This window comes from Polyodon spathula, unplaced genomic scaffold, assembly GCF_017654505.1.
Source record: "Polyodon spathula isolate WHYD16114869_AA unplaced genomic scaffold, ASM1765450v1 scaffolds_1232, whole genome shotgun sequence".
NCBI classification, from domain to species: domain Eukaryota; kingdom Metazoa; phylum Chordata; class Actinopteri; order Acipenseriformes; family Polyodontidae; genus Polyodon; species Polyodon spathula.
The window spans coordinates 3,234-25,000 of NW_024472715.1; the positions used below are offsets into that span (position 1 = coordinate 3,234).

Sequence of the window (21,767 nt, forward strand, 5' to 3'; positions counted from 1 at the left end):
AAAACAAACATTAATTCTAAGCACTTATGTGTTGTAACGATCTCGGTTCCCGCAGGCAGGCGCCTCACACACACAGGGCGCGGCAATCCACACACAGGCGGAGGGCGGGCGCGAACCTGGCTCCTTTGCAAAGAGCGTATATCAGGCTTATGTCTTGTGTGATTACGTCACCTACCATCCCTGCTGCTGCCTTCCCCCGTGCACGCTGCAGTATATTGCAGCTGAAGCATGCACAGTTAGTCTGTAAAAATGGGGTGCCAACTCCCAGGACCGCGATATATGCAAATCAGCAGTAGCGAGGGGCTATATAACGAGGGGGTGGGTGGATTTCAGCACCATTGTTTAGCGCCTTCTAGCGGCTGCTACAGCCGACGTGCATTACAGCGTTGATCCGGACAGACTCGACCTGTTAGGAGGCTAGTCGAGGCCCGTTCCGATGGGCTGTTTTTCCTTGATATTTATGACGCATTGAATCGGCTGATCTCAACCGGATCAGATGTGCGGTCAATAACGCTGACGCTATCGGTGCACCAGAGTGGACATTGTAAAAAAAGCGCTTCCAAACAGACTTTAAAAGCACACAAAGTCGTCAGGAAGCTAGCGATGAAAAAGCAAAACGACGGGCCTATGCTATATTTTTGAGCAGATTCGCGTAGTCATTTACGGATGATGTTAAATCGTCCCGTTGGAAAGCCCATTTTAGACCCCGAAACGCCGGGAAGTGAGCCTAAATAAATAAACAAATACAATAAAGACAGCGTTTGTAATCCTCTTGTCTCTTTCTCTTTAGGATTGAGGATAAAAGCATTGTTGCTTGTCCCTGTCGCTGTGCAAAGCTAAAGGACCCTCCTCGCTTCTGCAGCACGAGTGACGGACAGCCTCAACATGCAGGTTTTTTAACCCCTTGCTGTTTTTATAAAACTCTCCTTCGTTTTTTTTTTGGTTTTGTTTTGTTTTTTTCACGGGAAGGATCTACCGAAGAGAACTTGGGACAAAGAAAAAAATTCAAGACGGATACATCTTTATAAAATGGAGACTCTGGAATCTTAAAAGCCACAGAGAAAAAACATATTTTGATATTTGAAAGGAGAGAGGGGGGAAAAAAACAGAAATTTCTCTTTGTTTTATTTTTTCTGGTTTTCTACTCACACCAACAAGTTTGAAAAATTCAGGTAAGCATCGTGTTTTTAAAATCTCGATGGAATCGAATGATCTTTAAGGCTCTTATTTGGCGGCAGAACGACCCGCTGACGTCCCGTATGTTACCACGTGAGCGGCTGCTTTATAATTGATCATAAGACCATTCAGTGGTGGACCAGTTTTGTTGAAGTTGTACAATTCAATGAGACTGGGAGAGTGTGCGTTCATACCAGCTGTTAAAATATCATTCTAAAACACTCTGTGAACTATGGCTCCCAGCATGCCTCTATATAGAATGAGCTGATTCAGCTTCATAGAGTCCAGTGAAAGCTGCTGAATAATGTTCCCTTGTTAACATATTGAATTGCACCCCCTCTATATAGAATGAACTGATTCAGCTTCATAGAGTCCAGTGAAAGCTGCTGAATAATGTTCCCTTGTTAACATATTGAATTGCACCCCCTCTATATAGAATGAACTGATTCAGCTTCATAGAGTCCAGTGAAAGCTGCTGAATAATGTTCCCTTGTTAACATATTGAATTCCACCCCCTTTATATAGAATGAACTGATTCAGCTTCATAGAGTCCAGTGAAAGCTGCTGAATAACATTTCAGAAATCTAACATGAAATACTACTGGACTGCTATTATAGCTTCTGGTAGACTATTTTTTGTTATTTGTTTTTTGATATAATTTTGTAGTTTCTGTTGATTACATCACAATGTTAAATAATAGAAGATCTAAAATCTGCTCATGTAGATTTTTTTTTTTTTTAAATTATGTCTCAATCCTAAAATTCTACGTCATGCTAAACTTTTTGCCCGAATAATGTTCCCTTGTTATCATATTGAATTCCACCCCCTCTATATAGAATGAACTCACTCAGCTTCATAGAGTCCAGTGAAAGCTGCTGAATGTACATGGTCTGTATCATACTAGAGGTCTGCATTGCTTGTGATACGAGACCCACAGCATAAAGAACTACAGCTCCCAGCATGCCTCACCATAAAGAACTACAGCTCCCAGCATGCCTCACCATTGCCGCGGGTGCGGAGGTATGCTGGGAGCCGTAGTCCTAGCTGGCAACTTCATTCCACAAACCTTTTGGCCAGAGCTGTAGACTTGCAAAGCAGCAGAGACAGAAGCCTCTTCAAAACCCAGCCGCTGTTGCTTCAGCTGGAAACGTGTGGAATTGCAGCTCCAGTTTCATTGCCTTGATGAATTTGCCCTCCTTCTATACATAAAAATTATGTTCATATATATAATTCTGTTCATATGCTAAAATTCTAAACAATGCTAAACTTTTGTCCAGAGCTGTTTTACTGAGTGGATTTCTATTCCACTGTTTCTATTTTTAAATACTGTGTTTTTTGAAACAGGTTCAGAATCAGATAGCTTGCCAGCTAGCAGCCTGCTAAGTGCTGGCAGCTCTTTGTGAAGCTGGCTCTAAATGCAGAATCAATGAAAACAAGGCATCGCTGTGGTATTTAGTGAAAGACTCAGATCACAGGTGGATACGGTGAGCTTGTGCAGCACCCTTGAGAGTCCAGCGTTTAATTCTGGGACAGGACGGATCCCAGGAGGGCTTTCATGAGCTCAGATACATCGAGGGAATCTATTTACAGCCAAGATCAATTAGGAGAGGCTTGATTGAGGTCTTTCAAAATCTCTGAAGGATTTGACAAGCTCTCCAGCCAGTACTTTAAGTAGCACAGAATCCAGGACCGGAGAGGACACACTGTGTGTGTGTGTGTGTCAGTGTGTGTGTGTGTGTGTGTGTGTGTGTGTGTGTGTGTGTGTGTGTGTGTGTGTGTGTGTGTGTGTGTGTGTGTGTGTGTGTGTGTGTGTGTGTGTGTGTGTTGTGTGTGTGTGTGTGTGTGTGTGTGTGTGTCAGGGTGTGTGTGTGTGTGTGTGTGTGTGTGTGTGTGTGTCAGTCAGTGTGTATGTATGTCAGGGTGTGTGTGTGTGTGTGTGTGTGTGTGTGTGTGTGCATAATGTACAGTAATGATATTACACAGCTCTACTGATTTGCTTGCTGGAGCTGCTGGAGCTGGAAGGAACAAGCCAGTGCAAACTGTCAGCTGCAACTTGAATAAACACTTCAGATAAAATCAACACGGGGGGAAAAGGGGCGTGGAATGAAGTGCCAAAGAAAAAACAATTTTATTACATTCCGCACAACAGAAACAAGGTAATCGCTGTACATGACATATGCCTTGACAATTAGCCAGCACTGGAAAACACTGCAGAGCACTGTGCCTGCGTCTGTAACACACACACACACACACACACACACACACACACACACACACCACACACATCACACTGCACAGCACTGTACCTGCATCAGTAACACACACACACAGCACTATACCTGCATCAGTAACGCACACACCACACTGCACAGCACTGTACCTGCATCTGTAACACACACACACACACACACCCTGGAAAATGATCAAAGGTGCTTTGGACTGTTGATTTGATGGACAACGACACCTGTGCCTTTTGCCAGTTCTGTTGTCAATTCAACGCTCGTCTTCTTTCTATTCCTTCAGGATATTATCTTCAAGTGTCGCTCATCCTTGTTAGACAGCTTGTTGGGTCTTCCAGTCCTGGGTTTGTCAATTATAGATGATGCTTCTCTGTACTTGTTGATTATGGTTTGGATATCACACCTTGAAAATCCAGCGATGCGAGCGATTTCACTCAATGTGTTTCCTTCTTTATGTAAGTCAAGGTTGTTATAATAGTAGAAAACATTAGTGAAGGCTTTGAGTAAATTGTTGATGAGAGAAAGAATGAATAATAGATGGGCTTCAGCGAGTTACAGGATAATAATTCCACCCAGGGTTTCTGTGATGTCATAAACTCTGAGAGTGAAGGCGGAGTTTCTAAACTGTCTTGGAGACCCGGGATGGGATTGTTTTCCTGTAACTCTGAAGAGGCGTGTCTGGTATTTTTTCTAATCCGCGGACGCCCTTGCGATGCTGATATTAAAGAAGACGAGGTTCAGCGGTACAGTCGGGTGTTTTTTTAAGCCTCGTGTTTCAGGGCTGTGCAGACGTTCTGTCTCGTTATCCGTCAGCGCTTCGGCTTTATCTGGATGATTCGCCTTTACCTTGTTTTAATTTCCCGTTCCTCTCCGGTTTCAGCTTGGCATCGTTTAAACGTGTTCTCATTGTGTTGATCATTAATGAACATTTCTGTGCTGTCGAGTGATTGTAAACGAGACATTATTTTTTAATTGACAGCGATGGTCTGGAGGAGTCGAATGGGTCAGAGTTCAAGTATATTTTCCTCTAGAGGAATCATCACTTCTTGACGTCACTACTGTGGTATTATGGCTTTGAATGGCTCAGGATGCAAATATAGCCTCATCCATGTATTATATATATATATATATATATATATATATATATATATATATATATATATATATATATATATATATATATAATAACTGATTCATTTTTTTTATCCTTTTATCCTTTTCCTTCACTGTCATATTTTTTGTGTTTCATGTTCCTTTTTTTAGTGGATAACGCAGCCGGCTGTCGGACAAAAAAGCAGATCCTGAAATCTTCCTCTAATGAGGGGCTTAAAGACCTTTTTAAGCAGATTTAAACCTCGCTGCCCAGGGAGCTAAACTCACCGCGGCCCCCCGGTATGAATTAGGATTATATACATCAGAGGATTACATACGAGGGAAGGGAGGAGGGGGTGCAGCAGCAGTGCTATAGCAGGTGAATCAGCCCCATGCTGTGCTATTGACAGTGCTATAGCAGGTGAATCAGTCCCATGCTGTGCTATTGACAGTGCTATAGCAGGTGAATCAGTCCCATGCTGTGCTATTGACAGTGCTATAGCAGGTGAATCAGTCCCATGCTGTGCTATTGACAGTGCTATAGCAGGTGAATCAGTCCCATGCTGTGCTATTGACAGTGCTATAGCAGGTGAATCAGTCCCATGCTGTGCTATTGACAGTGCTATAGCAGGTGAATCAGTCCCATGCTGTGCTATTGACAGTGCTATAGCAGGTGAATCAGTCCCATGCTGTGCTATTGACAGTGCTATAGCAGGTGAATCAGCCCCATGCTGTGCTATTGACAGTGCTATAGCAGGTGAATCAGCCCCATGCTGTGCTATTGACAGTGCTATAGCAGGTGAATCAGCCCCATGCTGTGCTATTGACAGTGCTATAGCAGGTTCAGCTGCTCTCTGCTATTGACAGTGCTATAGCAGGTGAATCAGACCCATGCTGTGCTATTGACAGTGCTATAGCAGGTGAATCAGTCCCATGCTGTGCTATTGACAGTGCTATAGCAGGTGAATCAGCCCCATGCTGTGCTATTGACAGTGCTATAGCAGGTGAATCAGTCCCATGCTGTGCTATTGACAGTGCTCAGGTGAATCAGTCCCATGCTGTGCTATTGACAGTGCTATAGCAGGTGAATCAGTCCCATGCTGTGCTATCTGCTCTCTCCCATCTCTCTCTCAGTATAATACAATGATACCTATGCAAACAGTTCTCTAGCACAACTCAGTGTTTATACATTATGTGTTATACACGGTCTGACTTATCGATGTTGAAACATCAAAGTGGTATAGGATATCACAAAACAATAAAAAGACCGAAGTGAGGTAGCTACAACTTGTAGTTTCACCCATATCCTATGTGGTTGTTTCTATCGCCACTATATCTCCTGGCTCTCTCTCTCTCTCTCTCTCTCTCTCTCTCTCTCTCTCTCTCTCTCTCTCTCTCTCTCTCTCTCTCTCTCTCTCTCTCTCTCTCTCTCTCTCTCTCTCTCTCTCTCTGCTCCCAAGAAAATAATTATTATGTTTATTTTTTCAGGGGAGGATTTGACAAGCTTGTGTCAGTTCCCTAGCAACGGAAAATATTTAGTTTTCTTCTTTCGATTTCCCTGTAATCGCCCGGCTTTGCATTCATCAGGAGCTAATCTATGCAGTCAGGAACGATCTTCAGTGGCAGACAGATAGCGGCAGTGCGATGGCTCTGTATTCACTTCAATGAAAGCACAAGTATAGGGCAGCTGCAATGGGGTGAGGCTGGTAGAATGGGACCACAGTGTGCTCACTATACCCTCAATAATCTGCAATGAGCTGCAGTGATTTTAAATATTGTCTACCAGACCTCTCTGTGCTTTACAATGCTTCCCTATGCTTTACCAGACCTCTCTGTGCTTTACAATGCTTCCCTGTGCTTTACCACACCTCTCTGTGCTTTACAATGCTTCCCCATGCTTTACCAGACCTCTGTGTGCTTTACAATGCTTCCCTATGCTTTATCAGACCTCTCTGTGCTTTACAATGCTTCCCTATGCTTTACCAGACCTCTCTGTGCTTTACAATGCTTCCCTGTGCTTTACCAGACCTCTCTGTGCTTTACAATGCTTCCCTGTTCTTTACCAGACCTCTCTGTGCTTCACAATGCTTCCCTATGCTTTACCAGACCTCTGTGTGCTTTACAATGCTTCCCTATGCTTTACCAGACCTCTGTGTGCTTTACAATGCTTCCCTATGCTTTACCAGACCTCTCTGTGCTTTACAATGCTTCCCTATGCTTTACCACACCTCTCTGTGCTTTACAATGCTTCCCTATGCTTTACCACACCTCTCTGTGCTTTGCAATGCTTCCCTATGCTTTACCACACCTCTCTGTGCTTTGCAATGCTTCCCTATGCTTGCTGTGGTGTTATTTTGAAGGGGTCAGGGAAGAGGGGGATTGACGGAGAAGCAGCAAGGATCTGCCCCACAGTAACAAGAGAAGGAACAACACATCGAGGTGGGCTTGAATAATAATGATAGAGGAGAGTCACCAGCACAGGGAGAGCCTTATCTGCATGGGAAACTGAGCCGAGAGTAACACTGCCTGACATCACTGCCTTTCACCTTCCACTGGAGAGCTGCCTTCCAATCTGAGACAAACACACGGAGAGAGAGAGAGAGAGAGACACACACACACATAGACACATAGACATACACACACACACAGATAGACACAGAGGTACAGGTAAACACACACACAGAGACAGACAGTGGGCTAATTCAATCTGTCTGTGTCTGCACCCCCTAGACCCCCCTCAGATTGGAACCCAGGCCTCCAGAGGAAGGTGAAAGGCAGGAATGAGATTCAAGCTTTCAAAGCTCGTTTGGAGATGGAATCAAATTCATTCAGATTTATTTTTAGAGTCTAATCCGTTTTATTTATTGATGTGTTTGTTCATTTGCTTTGAAGCGGACGGAACGCCAGTCATAATCTGGGACGGGTAGCAGCTTTAATTAGGACAGGCCAGCATCGTAATTAGCATTCTGACTAACGAGGGACTCTGCACTTGAAAGACAGAGACTGACTGAGGGAGCAGCACCAAATACAAAACCATAACGAGATTTCAGGAAGACTTGTAGCTTTTACCTCTCTACCCCCCCTCCCCCTTCCCCCCCCCCCCCCCCCCCCCCCCCCCCCCCCCCCCCCCCCCCCCCCCCCCCTTCGTTACACTGAAGCACAGTGTAAAATTCCCTGTGTAACTGAACTCCAGAGAATTTAGTTTTTTCATCTTCTCCAGAAAAAAACACAGCCAGAATATTAGAATTACAGAAGCAATTTATTATTTCAGGTGTAAAATTAAAAACAAAGACTCCCTCAGATCTGCTTTCAGCGGTAGAGGTGCGAATTAAAACACTGGTCCCATTCTACCAGCCTCACCCCATTGCAGCTGCCCTATACTTGTGCTACCATTGTAGTGTAATACAGAGCCATTGCAGTGCCGCTGTCTGTCTGTCTCTCATTGAAGATCATTGAGGGTATAGTGAGCACACTGTGGTCCCATTCTACCAGCCTCACCCCCATTGCAGCTGCCCTGTACTTGTGCTACTATTGTAGTGTAATACAGAGCTATTGCAGTGCCGCTGTCTGCCTGTCTGCTAGTGAAGATCATTGAGGGTACAATTTGCCGAGTTGAAATGATCCTGTGCAATGTCAGGCACCCCTCCCACCCCCCGTTCTGAATTCATTTCAGGCAATGCCACTGTCTATATGTGCAATGTAAAGGTCGATGTCTTTTTCATTAACTCTAGGCTGAGTCCTCTGTGTTTCATTAACATGCAGAGAAAATAAAACACACACAAAAATAAACAAAAACCGTGTTTGTTTATAACACGTGTGCGTCTGGCGATATTTCTAGTCTGCTGCCTAACTTTTCTGCAGGATGTCTGAAGAGATACGGTCCACTGTGCATGATAACTGAGACAAGAAAATATATATAAGTGTGATACAGACAGAGAGACAGACACACAGACAGACTCCACACACGCTCAGATTTTGATCCTCTGAATAGCTTGTGAGCTAAAGAAGATCCTGAGAGAGTTTCATCCCAATCGATCGAGTGCTTCTCTAGATAGGTGTGAAAATATAAGAGCGACAGACAGACAAACACACACACACACACACACACACACCCAGATTCTGATCCTCTCAATAGCTTGTGAGCTAAAGAAGGTCCCAAGTGAGTTTCATCACAATCAGACGAGCTCTTCTCTAGATTTATGTAGAAATCTAAGTGTGAGACAGACAGACAGACATACAGACAGCCTCCACACACCCCCAGATTCTGATCCTCTCAATATCTTCTGAGCTAAAGAAGGTCCTGAGCGAGATTCATCCCAATCGGACAGGCTGTTCTGTAGATAGGTGTGAAAATGTCAGTAATTAGAATGAGAATTATCCTAAACAGTTATATAAGCAGCTCCCCACGTTATTATTAACACGATTTCCTGTTTATTCCAAATAACACAGTGATAATTACCACTGCTGCAAACACAAACCTCCTAGAGAAGTGAATTGCAATTCATTAGGAATTGCACAAGACAATTGTAACTGACCCTAGCTCTAGCAGCCACTGCCGTTTCTTCTTCATGGTTTATAATCTGATTTCAGAAAGAATCTTATTTTATGAAAACGGAGGGGGGGAAGGGGGAGAGGGAGGGAGGGAGTGAGAGAGTTAGGGAGGGGAGAGGGGGAGAGGAAGGAAGAGAGGGAGGGGGTGGAGCAGCTGCATATTTTAATCTATTTTGGGATCATCACATCACAGCTAGATGTCCTTTTTAAAAATTAATAACTTCACTGCTTTTTCATTATATTGTTTTTTTTAATATTATTAATCAGCTCAGGGGCTGCCTTGACTCTTTCTCTGATAGAAATCTTCAGGACTTTAATTAGTCTTCAAGATCAAACTTATTTGTTCTGCTCCTGGATCCTTCTGAAGAGTCATCTTGACACACACTGTATATTTTTTTAAATGTATAATTTAGTCAAAGAGCAGAGAAGAAAAATAAAACAGCGGGTGATTAAAAATACTAAAGCTATTTCAGCCGGTAACTGGAGCCTTTTGGGTTTTCTGCTTGAAGTGAAACAGACTTTTCTTTAAAAAAGAAATATATCAGTGATTCCAGAGCACTGCATTAAGACAGTGAGCTAATTCACTAGACTGTCTCACTGCCTTTCAGCTGCCTCTGCTGGCCTGGGTACGATCCTGATCAAAGTCATTGGCGTGCTGTATTGATTGTAGCAGCTGTAGAGTCTGTGTAGAAAGTCTCTGACACTACACTGCATTATGGACCAGTATAGTGCCCTACAAAGTGTGGTGTTGAACCTTAAAGGGTTAATCAGAGGGTTAGTGGGGGGGCTGGAAGCTGAAATCCCCCCCCCAGGAGTTAAGGTGCACGCACATTAGGTAATTGGCAGCTCGATTGATTGACTGCTTGCATTCCTGTCAACCAAACAAAGTCAATAAGACATTGCTGGATGATCCCCCATTGAAGAAATGAGCCAAGGCATAATTCTCTCTCTCCTCTTTCCATACCTCCTCTTTCTGCTTTCCCTCTCTCTGTCATATCACCGTCTTTCTCTCCTCTCCAGTGTTGCCGGGTCTGCGGTTTTCCCACGGCATTGGGCTACTTTAAAAACCCAGCCGCGGGAAATATTAAGAGGAGCCGGCAGGTTGATAATCTAATTAGATTAGTGGTATAACTTTAAAAGATTGAAACTGTTTTCATGTTTGCAATAGTGTTTGGGATACAGCGCAAGCGTTAGTATTTCAATAAAAGGATCACGCTGTAATTCCATTGCTGGTCTGGTACGAATGTTGATTTGTCCCTTCAGAGCTTCTGTACGAATTACTTGTTAATGATAAGCTTGCTTTCAGTTCAAACAAACAATCGGGCTATTTTTTTACTTTGGGCTATAAACTTTGCAGAAATCTGACAACCCTGCTCCTCTCACGTCTCTTTCCTTCTTTCCCTGTGAAAGCGAAGGCATAGGGAAGCAGGAAGCATTGTAAAGCACAGAGAGGTGTGGTAAAGCATAGGGAAGCATTGTAAAGCACAGAGAGGTCTGGTAAAGCATAGGGAAGCATTGTAAAGCACAGAGAGGTCTGGTAAATCATAGGGAAGCGTTGTAAAGCACAGAGAGGTCTGGTAGAGAACAGGGAAGCATTGTAAAGCACAGAGAGGTGTGGTAAAGCATAGGGAAGCATTGTAAAGTACAGAGAGGTCTGGTAAAGCATAGGGAAGCATTGTAAAGCACAGAGAGGTCTGGTAAATCATAGGGAAGCGTTGTAAAGCACAGAGAGGTCTGGTAGAGAACAGGGAAGCATTGTAAAGCACAAAAAAACATGCATAGCAGAACTAGGGAAGAATTACTGCAGCACTCAGGGCTCCGAATGCAATTTTCCTAGAGTTTAAACCTCCCCCACTCGCTCTGATAAAATATACACTGCGAGTGATTTTGCTGTGCGGGCGAGGGTCTGGAACGAGACCAAAGGAGTTCTGACTCACAGCTGCTCCGTGACATTTAATCTGCGCGGATCACTTGGGCACTGAGCCGAGAGCCGGAGCGATCACTCCCCCACCGCATCCATCACCGGACACAGAGAGGAACGTGAGGCGTGACAGCTTACTGGAGAACGAGACACAGGGGCTCCCTCAGCTCAACACAGCTAGAGCGCAGTGGAAACTGTACCCTCAATGATCTTCACTAGCAGACAGACAGCGGCACTGCAATGGCTCTGTATTACACTACAATGGTAGCACAAGTACAGGGCAGCTGCAATGGGGTGAGGCTGGTAGAATGGGACCCCAGTGTGCTCACTATACCCTCAATGATCTTCAATGAGAGACAGACAGACAGCGGCACTGCAATGGCTCTGTATTACACTACAATGGTAGCACAAGTATAGGGCAGCTGCAATGGGGTGAGGCTGGTAGAATGGGACCACAGTGTGCTCACTATACCCTAGACAGTGATACAGATTCAGATCACAAGAATATGAAGAACGGACGGTTTCGGTTCTCTTCAGGTGACGTGCATTCACAGAAACCTTGTAGAAAACACTTGAAAATCAATCATAGCTGATTGAGGGAAACGTAACAGGCAGGATGCCAAAGGCAAACTATGCAGCTCTACTAAGGCTGCAGATTAGGAGTGAATTGACTGCAGTCCCTAAAGTACAGTATGGTTCATAAAAACACAGCAAAACTGGCAGCCGGTCAATAGTGAGGAATACTCCATCCAGAGATCTGTGCTTTAACCTTCTGAGAGCTGAGGAGGGACTGGGAGGGAAGCAGTGTGGCTCTAGCGGAGCTGAGGAGGGACTGGGAGGGAAGCAGTGTGGCTCTAGTGGAGCTGAGGAGGGACTGGGAGGGAGGGAAGCAGTGTGGCTCTAGTGGAGCTGAGGAGGGACTGGGAGGGAAGCAGTGTGGCTCTAGTGGAGCTGAGGAGGGACTGGGAGGGAAGCAGTGTGGCTCTAGTGGAGCTGAGGAGGGACTGGGAGGGAAGCAGTGTGGCTCTAGCGGAGCTGAGGAGGGACTGGGAGGGAAGCAGTGTGGCTCTAGCGGAGCTGAGGAGGGACTGGGAGGGAAGCAGTGTGGCTCTAGTGGAGCTGAGGAGGGACTGGGAGGGAAGCAGTGTGGCTCTAGTGGAGCTGAGGAGGGACTGGGAGGGAAGCAGTGTGGCTCTAGTGGAGCTGAGGAGGGACTGGGAGGGAAGCAGTGTGGCTCTAGCGGAGCTGAGGAGGGACTGGGAGGGAGGGAAGCAGTGTGGCTCTAGCGGAGCTGAGGAGGGACTGGGAGGGAAGCAGTGTGGCTCTAGCGGAGCTGAGGAGGGACTGGGAGGGAAGCAGTGTGGCTCTAGTGGAGCTGAGGAGGGACTGGGAGGGAAGCAGTGTGGCTCTAGCGGAGCTGAGGAGGGACTGGGAGGGAAGCAGTGTGGCTCTAGCGGAGCTGAGGAGGGACTGGGAGGGAAGCAGTGTGGCTCCACCGAGGGAGCACCACAGTGCAGAAAGTCCACAATGCTGAGGGTTGCGAGTGTGTTTGTGAGCAAGGCCCTCATGTCATTAATCTTGCTTGAGCGCCTAATCCAGGGTTTTCAAACATCAGCAGAGGAAAGCTTTGCCAGTACTCTCAGCAGACAGGCAGACAGCGGCACTGCAATGGCTCTGTATTACACTACAATGGTAGCACAAGTATGAGGGCAGCTGCAATGGGGCGAGGCTGGTAGAATGGGACCAGCAGTGTGCTCACTATACCCTCAATGATCTTCAATGAGAGACAGGCAGACAGCGGCACTGCAATGGCTCTGTATTACACTACAATGGTAGCACAAGTATAGGGCAGCTGCAATGGGGTGAGGCTGGTAGAATGGGACCACAGTGTGCTCACTATACCCTCAATGATCTTCAATGAGAGACAGGCAGACAGCGGCACTGCAATGGCTCTGTATTACACTGTTACAATGGTAGCACAAGTATAGGGCAGCTGCAGTGGGGTGAGCGCTGGTAGAATGGGAATCCCAGTGTGCTCACTATACCCTCAATGATCTTCAATGAGAGACAGGCAGACAGCGGCACTGCAATGGTTCTGTATTACACTACAATGGTATAGTAATAACAAGTATAGGGCAGCTGCAGTGGGGTGAGGCCGGTAGAATGGGAGCCTATGCTATATCTCTCCCACCCCCCTGCCCCCCTCTCCCGGTGTCTATCAAGGTTTGATCTGCTCTCCCTGTCTGTGTCTCTGCCCTCCTTTGTGTTCTGACGCGATTCCCCCGGTGATTCGACCCCGCAGCGCTGAGCCCAGCGCATTAGCATTCCGGTGAGAGAGAGGACAGCGAGTACAGCTTCGACCCCGCCTTCTCTCTGCCTCCCCGTTACACACTCGCACGCAGTTCGTGAGGTTTGCTTCAGTGACACTGTGTAAGACAAAAAAAAAAAAAAAACAGCATTGCCGAGAATCGCTAACTCACTCACAACCAGCCCATCAGTGACATCATCCGTCCCCTCCATCGCCACGGCAGCTTTATCGGCGTGGAGACCAGGACTGTGACGCAGACCACCAGCGTGTACAGAACACTGTTCAACAGTGAGTCCAAACAGTGGTATTACCCCGTAGACGCTACTGGGAATGAAAAAAAAAACGCAGTAACATTTTGTTGCGCTAAACAGGTGTGTGTCAGGCAACGGATTTTAAAGATGGTCAGTGCTACTGTTAATAAAGCTAATAAGAGGTGAGAATGGATTTTAAAGATGGTCAGCACTCCTTTAAAAGAGGGGTCAGTGATCCTGTTAATAAAGCTAATAAGAGGTGAGAGCATGGGAAGCCGTCTATATAGTGTGTTAATAACTAAGATGTATTGTAGATTTAACTGCGCTCAGCATTAATAATGCGAATCTAGCTGCTCAGTGCGACGGCTTGCGGTAACTCCAGAGACGGGTAACTTCATTAAAGTTAATGAAAGATCAAACGACTCCAGCTGTAGATGTTTTTTTTTATTAAAACGCAGAATCAGCAGAGAAACCTAACAAGCAGACTCCGTGTGTGAGGAATATCCGCAGAGCGGGGATTGAATATTGGAGACACCTGCATATGTAGCACACACTTGAGACGGTGCCCTCCGGACCCCTCCTGTCCTGTCAACCCCCCCCCCCCCCCCCCCGTGTTTATCCTGCTCTGCACCCGACCTGCCTGAACTCAGCACCGCGTTATCATTATTATTATTAATATTAATATTAATATTATTAACCGATCACAACGCATTTTCATCTGAGCATCCTGCCGGAATCAGACTGCAGAAGCTGGCCTCTTTAAAAGCGCGCCTCGGCGGTCACCAGGTGCTCCGGCGTTTTGCGTGGGCAAGCGTGGACAAGCGTGGACGGTCTCGAACCTGTGTAAGATTGGGAGTCAGCACTAGACTAGAGAACGCGCGTTTAAACGTTTACAGCGCAGGTCTGAAAAACGAATATCACCTTCGCATATCCGACGCCTCGTCCGTAAGCAGGCAATGTCATCTCCTTTCAAAATAATTACACTGCATTTGTCACCCACGAAAGCTCTCAAAAGAGCGCAAGCGACAGCCCTACAAAAAAATAGGCTTTCTGGAGGGTTCGGATCGTCAAGGGAAGAACGAGTCAGATAAAAGAAAATCCTTTTTATGCGCCTTTTTTGGTGAAATCGGGGTCTTTGTCGTGTTTTTCTTCCCAGTAATTGCGTAAGATTTTATTTCCAGTGCGCACTACACACAGACATGAGGGAAACACCGCGCAGTGTCACGTTTAAAGTTGAATACAATGTATAGTGCAGCGCAAGAGGCTGGTCTGAAAACAGCAGGGACATGATTAGCATTAAAATACTCCCGGTGCAACGTGTGGTGTGATACCGAGCCTATTATACCAGCGCTACTGTTAATAAAGCTAATAAGAGGTGAGAGAATGGATTTTAAAGATGGTCAGCGCTCCTTTAAAGGGAGGGGCCAGTGATACTGTTAATAAAGCTAATAAGAGGTGAGAGAATGGATTTTAAAGATGGTCAGCGCTCCTTTGCCAGTTTGTTTCCCTGAAAGGAGACGGGTTGGAGGTAGACGATAAATAAATCCATGCTGTCGCCGCTCTGCAGGCTGATGCTATCGGAGCCGCATCAAGGGTCTGCAGAGAGGTGAAACTTCATTTCCAAAAGCAATTTGCTCCATCCCAGACTCTGTAATTGAATCTTCCTCTTTGCACGCTTAAATCCTCAAACTGCGTGCGGCGAACAGAGACTCCGACCCAGGGACACAGCGCCTGTCTTTACAACCCAGAGGGATTCCCCCCTGCTGCTATGATGCAATACAGAACCTGAGCTTGTTACCTAGACACACTGGGAGCTGATCAAGCTGGTAGCAGTGAAACCTGGACTGGATCACACTGCTGTGCAATAGGAGGTATTCCTATTCTGAGCAATCTCAGTTAATGCTAGTGGCACCTATTACGTCTAACCAATAACGTTCAATGCAGAATGTAATGTAGGTGTTGGGAACTGATGAACGGTAAAGATTTCAATCATGTGTTGTGGTCTGATCCTGATAGCATTGCAAAGTGTTTTTATTTCCTTGATTACCTGAATTCACAAACCTCACACTGGAGGCTCTGCGGGAACTGACAGTCCTCTGTTTGTTTTTCCACACAGATTCCCTCGCAGAAGCCAAACTGGATAGCATTCAAACAGAAGAGAGAGAGGACAAAGTGGGAATTGACTACCTGCCTTGAACGCAGAAAGGCAGACAGAAGGATAATGCTGTAGAGACAGCAAATACCGCCCCCCCCCCCCCTAAAAAATATATATCTAGAAGACACTTCCCTTTTCCAGAACCCCCTCAAAAAATGTCTCTGAAAATCTCAGTTCTCCTCTGCCTGGCTCTGCTGCTCCAAACCCTGCCCCCTTCCAGGGGGGACTGCTGGCTCATCGAGGGCGACAAGGGCTACGTCTGGCTGGCCATCTGCAGCCAAAACCAGCCTCCTTACGAGACCATCCCCCAGCACATCAACAGCACGGTCCACGACCTGCGGCTGGACTCCAACAAGCTTAAAGCGGTCTACTTCAACTCCCTGAGCCGCTTCGGCAACCTGACCGACCTCAACCTGACCAAGAACGAGATCTCCTACATCGAGGAAGGGGCTTTCTCCGGGCAGCTCAACCTGCAGGTCCTGCAGCTGGGCTACAACAAGCTGACCAATCTGACCGAGGCCATGCTCAGAGGCCTGGGCCGTCTGCAGTACCTCTTCGTCCAGCACAACCTCCTCGAGGCCGTCTCCCCCAGCGCCTTCTGGGAGTGCCCGAACCTCATCACCCTGGACCTCTCCTCCAACAAGCTGGCCAGGCTCGACCCTTCCGCCTTCGCGGGACTCGGCCGCCTCATGGTGTGCGAGCTGGCCGGGAATCCCTTCCACTGTGAGTGCCAGCTGTACAGCTTCCTGACCTGGCTGGAGTCCTTCAACAACCTGACCCACAATTACGACCGGCTCCAGTGCGAGTCGCCCCGGGAGTTCGCCGGTTACCCCCTCCTCAGCCCCCGTTCGGGGGGTCGCAGCGCCATGACCGTCCTGGGGGCCGTCTGCAAGGACGGCATCCCGGCGGCGGGGGTCCCCACTCTCTCGCCAGAAGACAGGATGGGGATCTACGAGACATCAGGAGGGGGCGGGATGGAGGACCTAGATTTCTTGGAGCCCACGCCGCTGCCGGGCTCCGACCCGTCCTACAGCCCCAGCATCCGGCTCCAGCAGGTCACCTTCACCATGGCGACGCTGGTGGTCAAGATCCCCTCTCCCTTCAGCAAGATGTACATCTTGGTCCAGTACAACAGCACCTACGTCTCGGACGTCATGAACCTCCGCAACAGGAAGGAGATCATTATCTTGGACAAGCTCAAACCGCGCACCGACTACACCTTCTGTGTGGCGTCCATCCGAAACTCCCAGAGGTACAACCACACCTGCCTCTCCTTCTCCACCCGGGACCGCGGCCCTGACGACCGCCTCCACAGCGCCTCCACCACCACCCATTACATCATGACCATCCTGGGCTGCCTGTTTGGGATGGTCCTCATCCTGGGGCTGGTTTACTACTGCCTGCGCAAGAGACGCCTGCAGGAGGAGAAGAAGAAATCGGTCAGCGTCAAGAAGACCATCCTGGAGATGAGGTACGGGCCGGAGGCGGCCGCCAGCGTCATCTCCAGCCAGGCCAGCTCTATAGTCCAGAAGCTGAACCAGCAGCACCACCACCACCACCACCACCACCAACCCAAGCTGGCTTCCCCAGCCGCCTCTCGCTTGTCTTCCATCCCGCAGGCTGAGAAGATGGCAGCGGCGTTCTCCGAGGCTTTGTCCGCCGCTAAGGGAAACTACATGGACGTCCGGACGGAGGACTTGGAAGGAGTGCCGGCCAAGGAGAAGGAGGATCTGGATTCCCAAGGCCGGGATGCGGGGTTGGAAACGGGGGAGGATTCGGACGAGGGTTCGGCTTCGGAGATCTCCACCATCGCCAAGGAGGTCGACAAAGTCAACCAGATCATCAACAACTGCATCGACGCCCTGAAGCTGGACACGGCCCAGTGCGGGCTCGCCTCCACCCCTTCCAAAAACGCCCCCATAATGCTGCCCCCTCCCGCCCCGCTGGGGCTGCCGGAGAGAGCCGGGATCGGAGGCGGGGGGTTCCTCTCCCCGCCTTGCCGGGAAGCCAGCCGCCCGCTGCAGAGGCAGCTGTCTGCCGACGCCGCGGTGGTGGGGAGGAATCGCTGCAGCGTCTCGTCAGGCGGCTCCACCAAAAGCGCCAGAGTCTTCAGCCTGGAGATCCCGGAGCGCAGCCCCGAATCCAAAGGCAGCCTGACTGGGGAGCCCGTAGAAAAGCTCCCTCTGATGGGAGCGTCTTCCGGAGGCGGGCAGCACTTGGAGGTGCGCCCGGCGTTCCACTGCTCCGAACATCGCCACTCCTTCCCCGCGCTCTTCTACGAAGGACCCTCCGACTCGCCTGCCCAAAGACCCTCCTTCCTGAAGCCCCTGAGCCTCTCCAGGAGAGATGCCGCCTCTTACTCCCAGCTCTCCCCCTCCTCCCGGAACAACTACTCTGGCTACTCCTCCAGCCCGGAGTACTCCTCCGAGAACACCCTGAGAATCTGGGAGAGGTTCCGCCCATACCGGAAGAGCCCCAAGGAAGAAGCGGCTGCCTACGTGACGGCCGGCCACGCGCTACGGAAGAAGGTTCAGTTCGCAAAAGACGAGGACCTCCACGACATCCTGGACTACTGGAAGGGAGTGTCGGCGCAGCAGAATCTGTGATCCTCGTGAGAGGCGAGCAGAAAGGGGGGAGGGGGGGGTGAATTAAAATGTCTGCAGATACCGCCCACTCACTTTTTATAGGACCAATTCCTAATACCTAGCACCGGGTTCTGATCGCGGCTCCACAAGGCGCTGGAAGGCGCCTGTTGTTCATATTCAGCGCGGAGAGACAGGCAGAGGGTCGCGATGGCCAATCGTTCAGACAGTGAGGTTCGGATCCCCCCGCGGCGACCGTGGTAGAAGCCGCTATCGTTCTGGCACGGCGGACTAGGGGGGGGCCGTCAGGGTTCAGATGCGGAAGCAAACTGTTTGCCTTCCAGAGCGCTGGAGGGACCCAGGGTGCGCCAGGAGAACACGCCCCCACACCGGGGAGATACCAACCCCGACCGGGTTCCTAATAAAGTGGCCAGGCAATGTATTCATAGACGGCGGGGTCCTACAGATTTGAGGCAAGGATCAAACCAGAACCAAATTTTACACAAAGCCCTCAGCATTACTGGATCCAGCGTGGAATTAAGAAAGGGTATATCCAGCTAGATAGCCCTGTGAGAGTTCAATGTCAGAATCCCCAGTTAACCCAGCCTATTGCTCACACTGCCGTGCTTGGACTGGAGACTGCATGAAGCAGTTGTAGCTGACAGCATGACACCCTGTTCGCCAGGCTTAGGGTTCCTCAGAGCCAAGGAAAGGCAGATTTAAAATGAGGAGATTAACAGAACCACTCAGACTGATTGCAAAACACAATCCAACACTAGAGCAAAATTTTACTAAGTGAGCTTAACCTCTCAGTGCTTTACAGTGCTTCCCTGTGCTTTACAAGGCTTCCCTATGCTTTACAATGCTTCTCTATGCTTTAATAGACCTCTCTGTGCTTTACAATGCTTCCCTATGCTTTACCAGACCTCTCTGTGCTTCACAATGCTTCCCTATGTTTTACCAGACCTCTGTGTTTTACAGTGCTTCCCTATGCTTCCCCACACCTCTCTGTGCTTTACAATGCTTCCCTATGCTTTACCAGACCTCTCTGTCCTTTACAATGCTTCCCTATGCTTTACCAGACCTCTCTATGCTTTACAATGCTTCCCTATGCTTTACCAGACCTCTCTGTGCTTTACAATGCTTCCCTGTGCTTTACCAGACCTCTCTGTGCTTTCCAATGCTTGCCTATGCTTTCCCATGCTATGCTAGATCACAATAGTCAAATGACTGAACCACAAGGCTCCAGCACTAACAGTCACGGGGCACGCACCCATTACAGAGAAAGGGCTTTTTCAGAGCGTTTCCACACAAGTGAAATGGCTATCAAGCTCTCTGAAGTGGGAGTTCCCTGATGTGGAGCGACCCACAGACCCGCTCGCTAATAAAGGCTACTTGACACGATTACAGTAGACTTCTTTGAATGGTGTAGCGCGGCAGTGCTGCACCTCTATACAAGCGGAGGCACTTATCAGTGTCAGGTGACAAACCTTTTTTTTTTTTTTTTAACCATTTAAAGTAACTCTGCAGCTACTGCCAAAATTTTTACATCCCCCTGTAGAATGAACTACATCTCCCAGCATGCCTCTGCACCCGTATCGTAATAGAGGTCTGTATCTCTTGTGACACGAGACCACAGCATAAAGAACTACAGCTCCCAGCATGCCTCACCATTGCCGCGGGTGCAGAGGCATGCTGGGACCAGTAGTCCTAGCCAGCAACGTCATTCCACAGGGAGAGTCAATCCTTTTGGCCAGAGCTGTAGACTTGCAAAGCAGCAGAGACAGAAGCCTCTTCAAAACCCAGCCGCTATTGATTCAGCTGGAAACAGCTCCAGTTTCATCGCCTTGATGAATTCGCCCTCCCGGTCACTCAGCAGGTGGAAGCAATCGTCCGAATGCCAAGCTGTAGTGGAGACATCTATCACTGTCTCATGGGAGGAGGAATCTAGCCAGCATTTGAACCCGGTTCACTGTGAACCAAAAAAGACTTCAGCCTTTCTCGCAGCCTGAGCAGACAGTGAAGAGATGTGCATTGCCTGGCTGTTTTATCAGGACATTAGCATCACGTTGGAACAATCACAGCCTTGACGTGACCCCACTAGGTGTTGGAAGGTGCCTCGCTCGTTGATCCTGCCTCCCTGTCTCTCTCCCCTCTCAGCCTGCCCCTGTTCGAGGCCGCGGCTGCCTCTGCCGCTGCAGGGAGTCACATGACATTCGGGCATCTCTGGTTCCTAATAAAGTGACCGGACGGTTTCACAAGACAGACGACCGTCTCAACCCTGTAAAGGAGAGCTAACCGAATATCGAACGGCCATTTTGTCTGCTCTTATTACTGCAAAGAATCTCTGCTAGTAATAGTAATGGATTTAAAAGATCCTTTAAAGGGAGGGGCCAGTGATCCTGTTAATAAAGCTAATAAGAGGTGAGAGAATGGATTTTAAAGATGGTCAGCGCTCCTTTAAAGGGAGGGGTCAGTGATCCTGTTAATAAAGCTAATAAGAGGTGAGAGAATGGATTTTAAAGATGGTCAGCGCTCCTTTAAAGGGAGGGGTCAGTGATCCTGTTAATAAAGCTAATAAGAGGTGAGAGAATGGATTTTAAAGATGGTCAGCGCTCCTTTAAAGGGAGGGGTCAGTGATCCTGTTAATAAAGCTAATAGGAGGTAATGGTTTAGCCCTGATGGGAATATGAATTATAAAACTGGAATGAAAGACACTTGTGAATTTTGTACACTAAAAAAAAAAGCTTAAAAATAATCTGACTGTTTATGATAGCTTGTTATGTTTGTGTCACGAGAATGGGGTTGGGGGGGGGCGAGGTGGGGGGTGTACAAAAAAAAGGGGGGGGTTTCCAAGTTTTAAAGAGTTTGAGGCTATATTTGCATGATATCCGTATTTTTCATGAAGAGAACTTTATCGTTCTGTACAGTCCGTGGGTGTGTGTCAAAAATATTCTCTTTTTTTTCATGAATCGATCTTATTATTTTGTATTGTTGTCCTATTTTTCTACCTTATTATTATTATTATTATTATTATTATTATTATTATTATTATTATTATTATTGTTATCATTATAGAAATCAAGGCTACAAATCTACAGTCATGAAACAGGGTCACACACAGTGTGGGACTGGGGACAGAGGGAAGGAGACACGTCTTCTTCTCACAGGGACCGGGGAGGGGGAGGAGCGGGTCATCTGTCGATTCTGAAGCACTGGGATCCTCCGAGACTCCACTCTCAGCACTGCAGAGCTGTAGAGAGGTCTATAGGAAAGAGATCTCCACTCTCCACACTGCAGAGCTGTATAGAGGTCTATAGGAAAGAGATCTCCACTCTCAACACTGCAGAGCTGTATAGAGGTCTATAGGAAAGAGATCTCCACTCTCAACACTGCAGAGCTGTAGAGAGGTCTATAGGAAAGAGATCTCCACTCTCAACACTGCAGAGCTGTATAGAGGTCTATAGGAAAGAGATCTCCACTCTCAACAC

General features: G+C 47.9%; 1 protein-coding gene across 2 annotated transcripts; it reads left to right on the forward strand.

Annotated features, from left to right (window-relative positions):
- Positions 1 to 364: 364 nt before the first annotated feature.
- LOC121309361 (protein phosphatase 1 regulatory subunit 29-like) lies at positions 365 to 19,156 on the forward strand. 2 transcript variants are annotated; one of them, XM_041242242.1, is made up of 2 exons: positions 365 to 1,172; positions 15,656 to 19,156. In XM_041242242.1, exon 2 carries the CDS (start codon positions 15,850 to 15,852, stop codon positions 18,298 to 18,300), a length of 2,451 nt encoding a protein of 816 aa, XP_041098176.1. In that variant the 5' UTR covers positions 365 to 1,172; positions 15,656 to 15,849; the 3' UTR covers positions 18,301 to 19,156. The 2 variants fall into 2 exon arrangements, with proteins under 2 accessions (XP_041098176.1, XP_041098177.1); XM_041242243.1 differs by lacking the exon at positions 365 to 1,172 and adding an exon at positions 12,957 to 13,576.
- Positions 19,157 to 21,767: the final 2,611 nt, after the last annotated feature.

Bases quoted from the DNA above. Each gene is read 5' to 3' on its own strand.
- LOC121309361 (XM_041242242.1), top strand. From the start codon at position 15,850: ATGTCTCTGAAAATCTCAGTTCTCCTCTGCCTGGCTCTGCTGCTCCAA.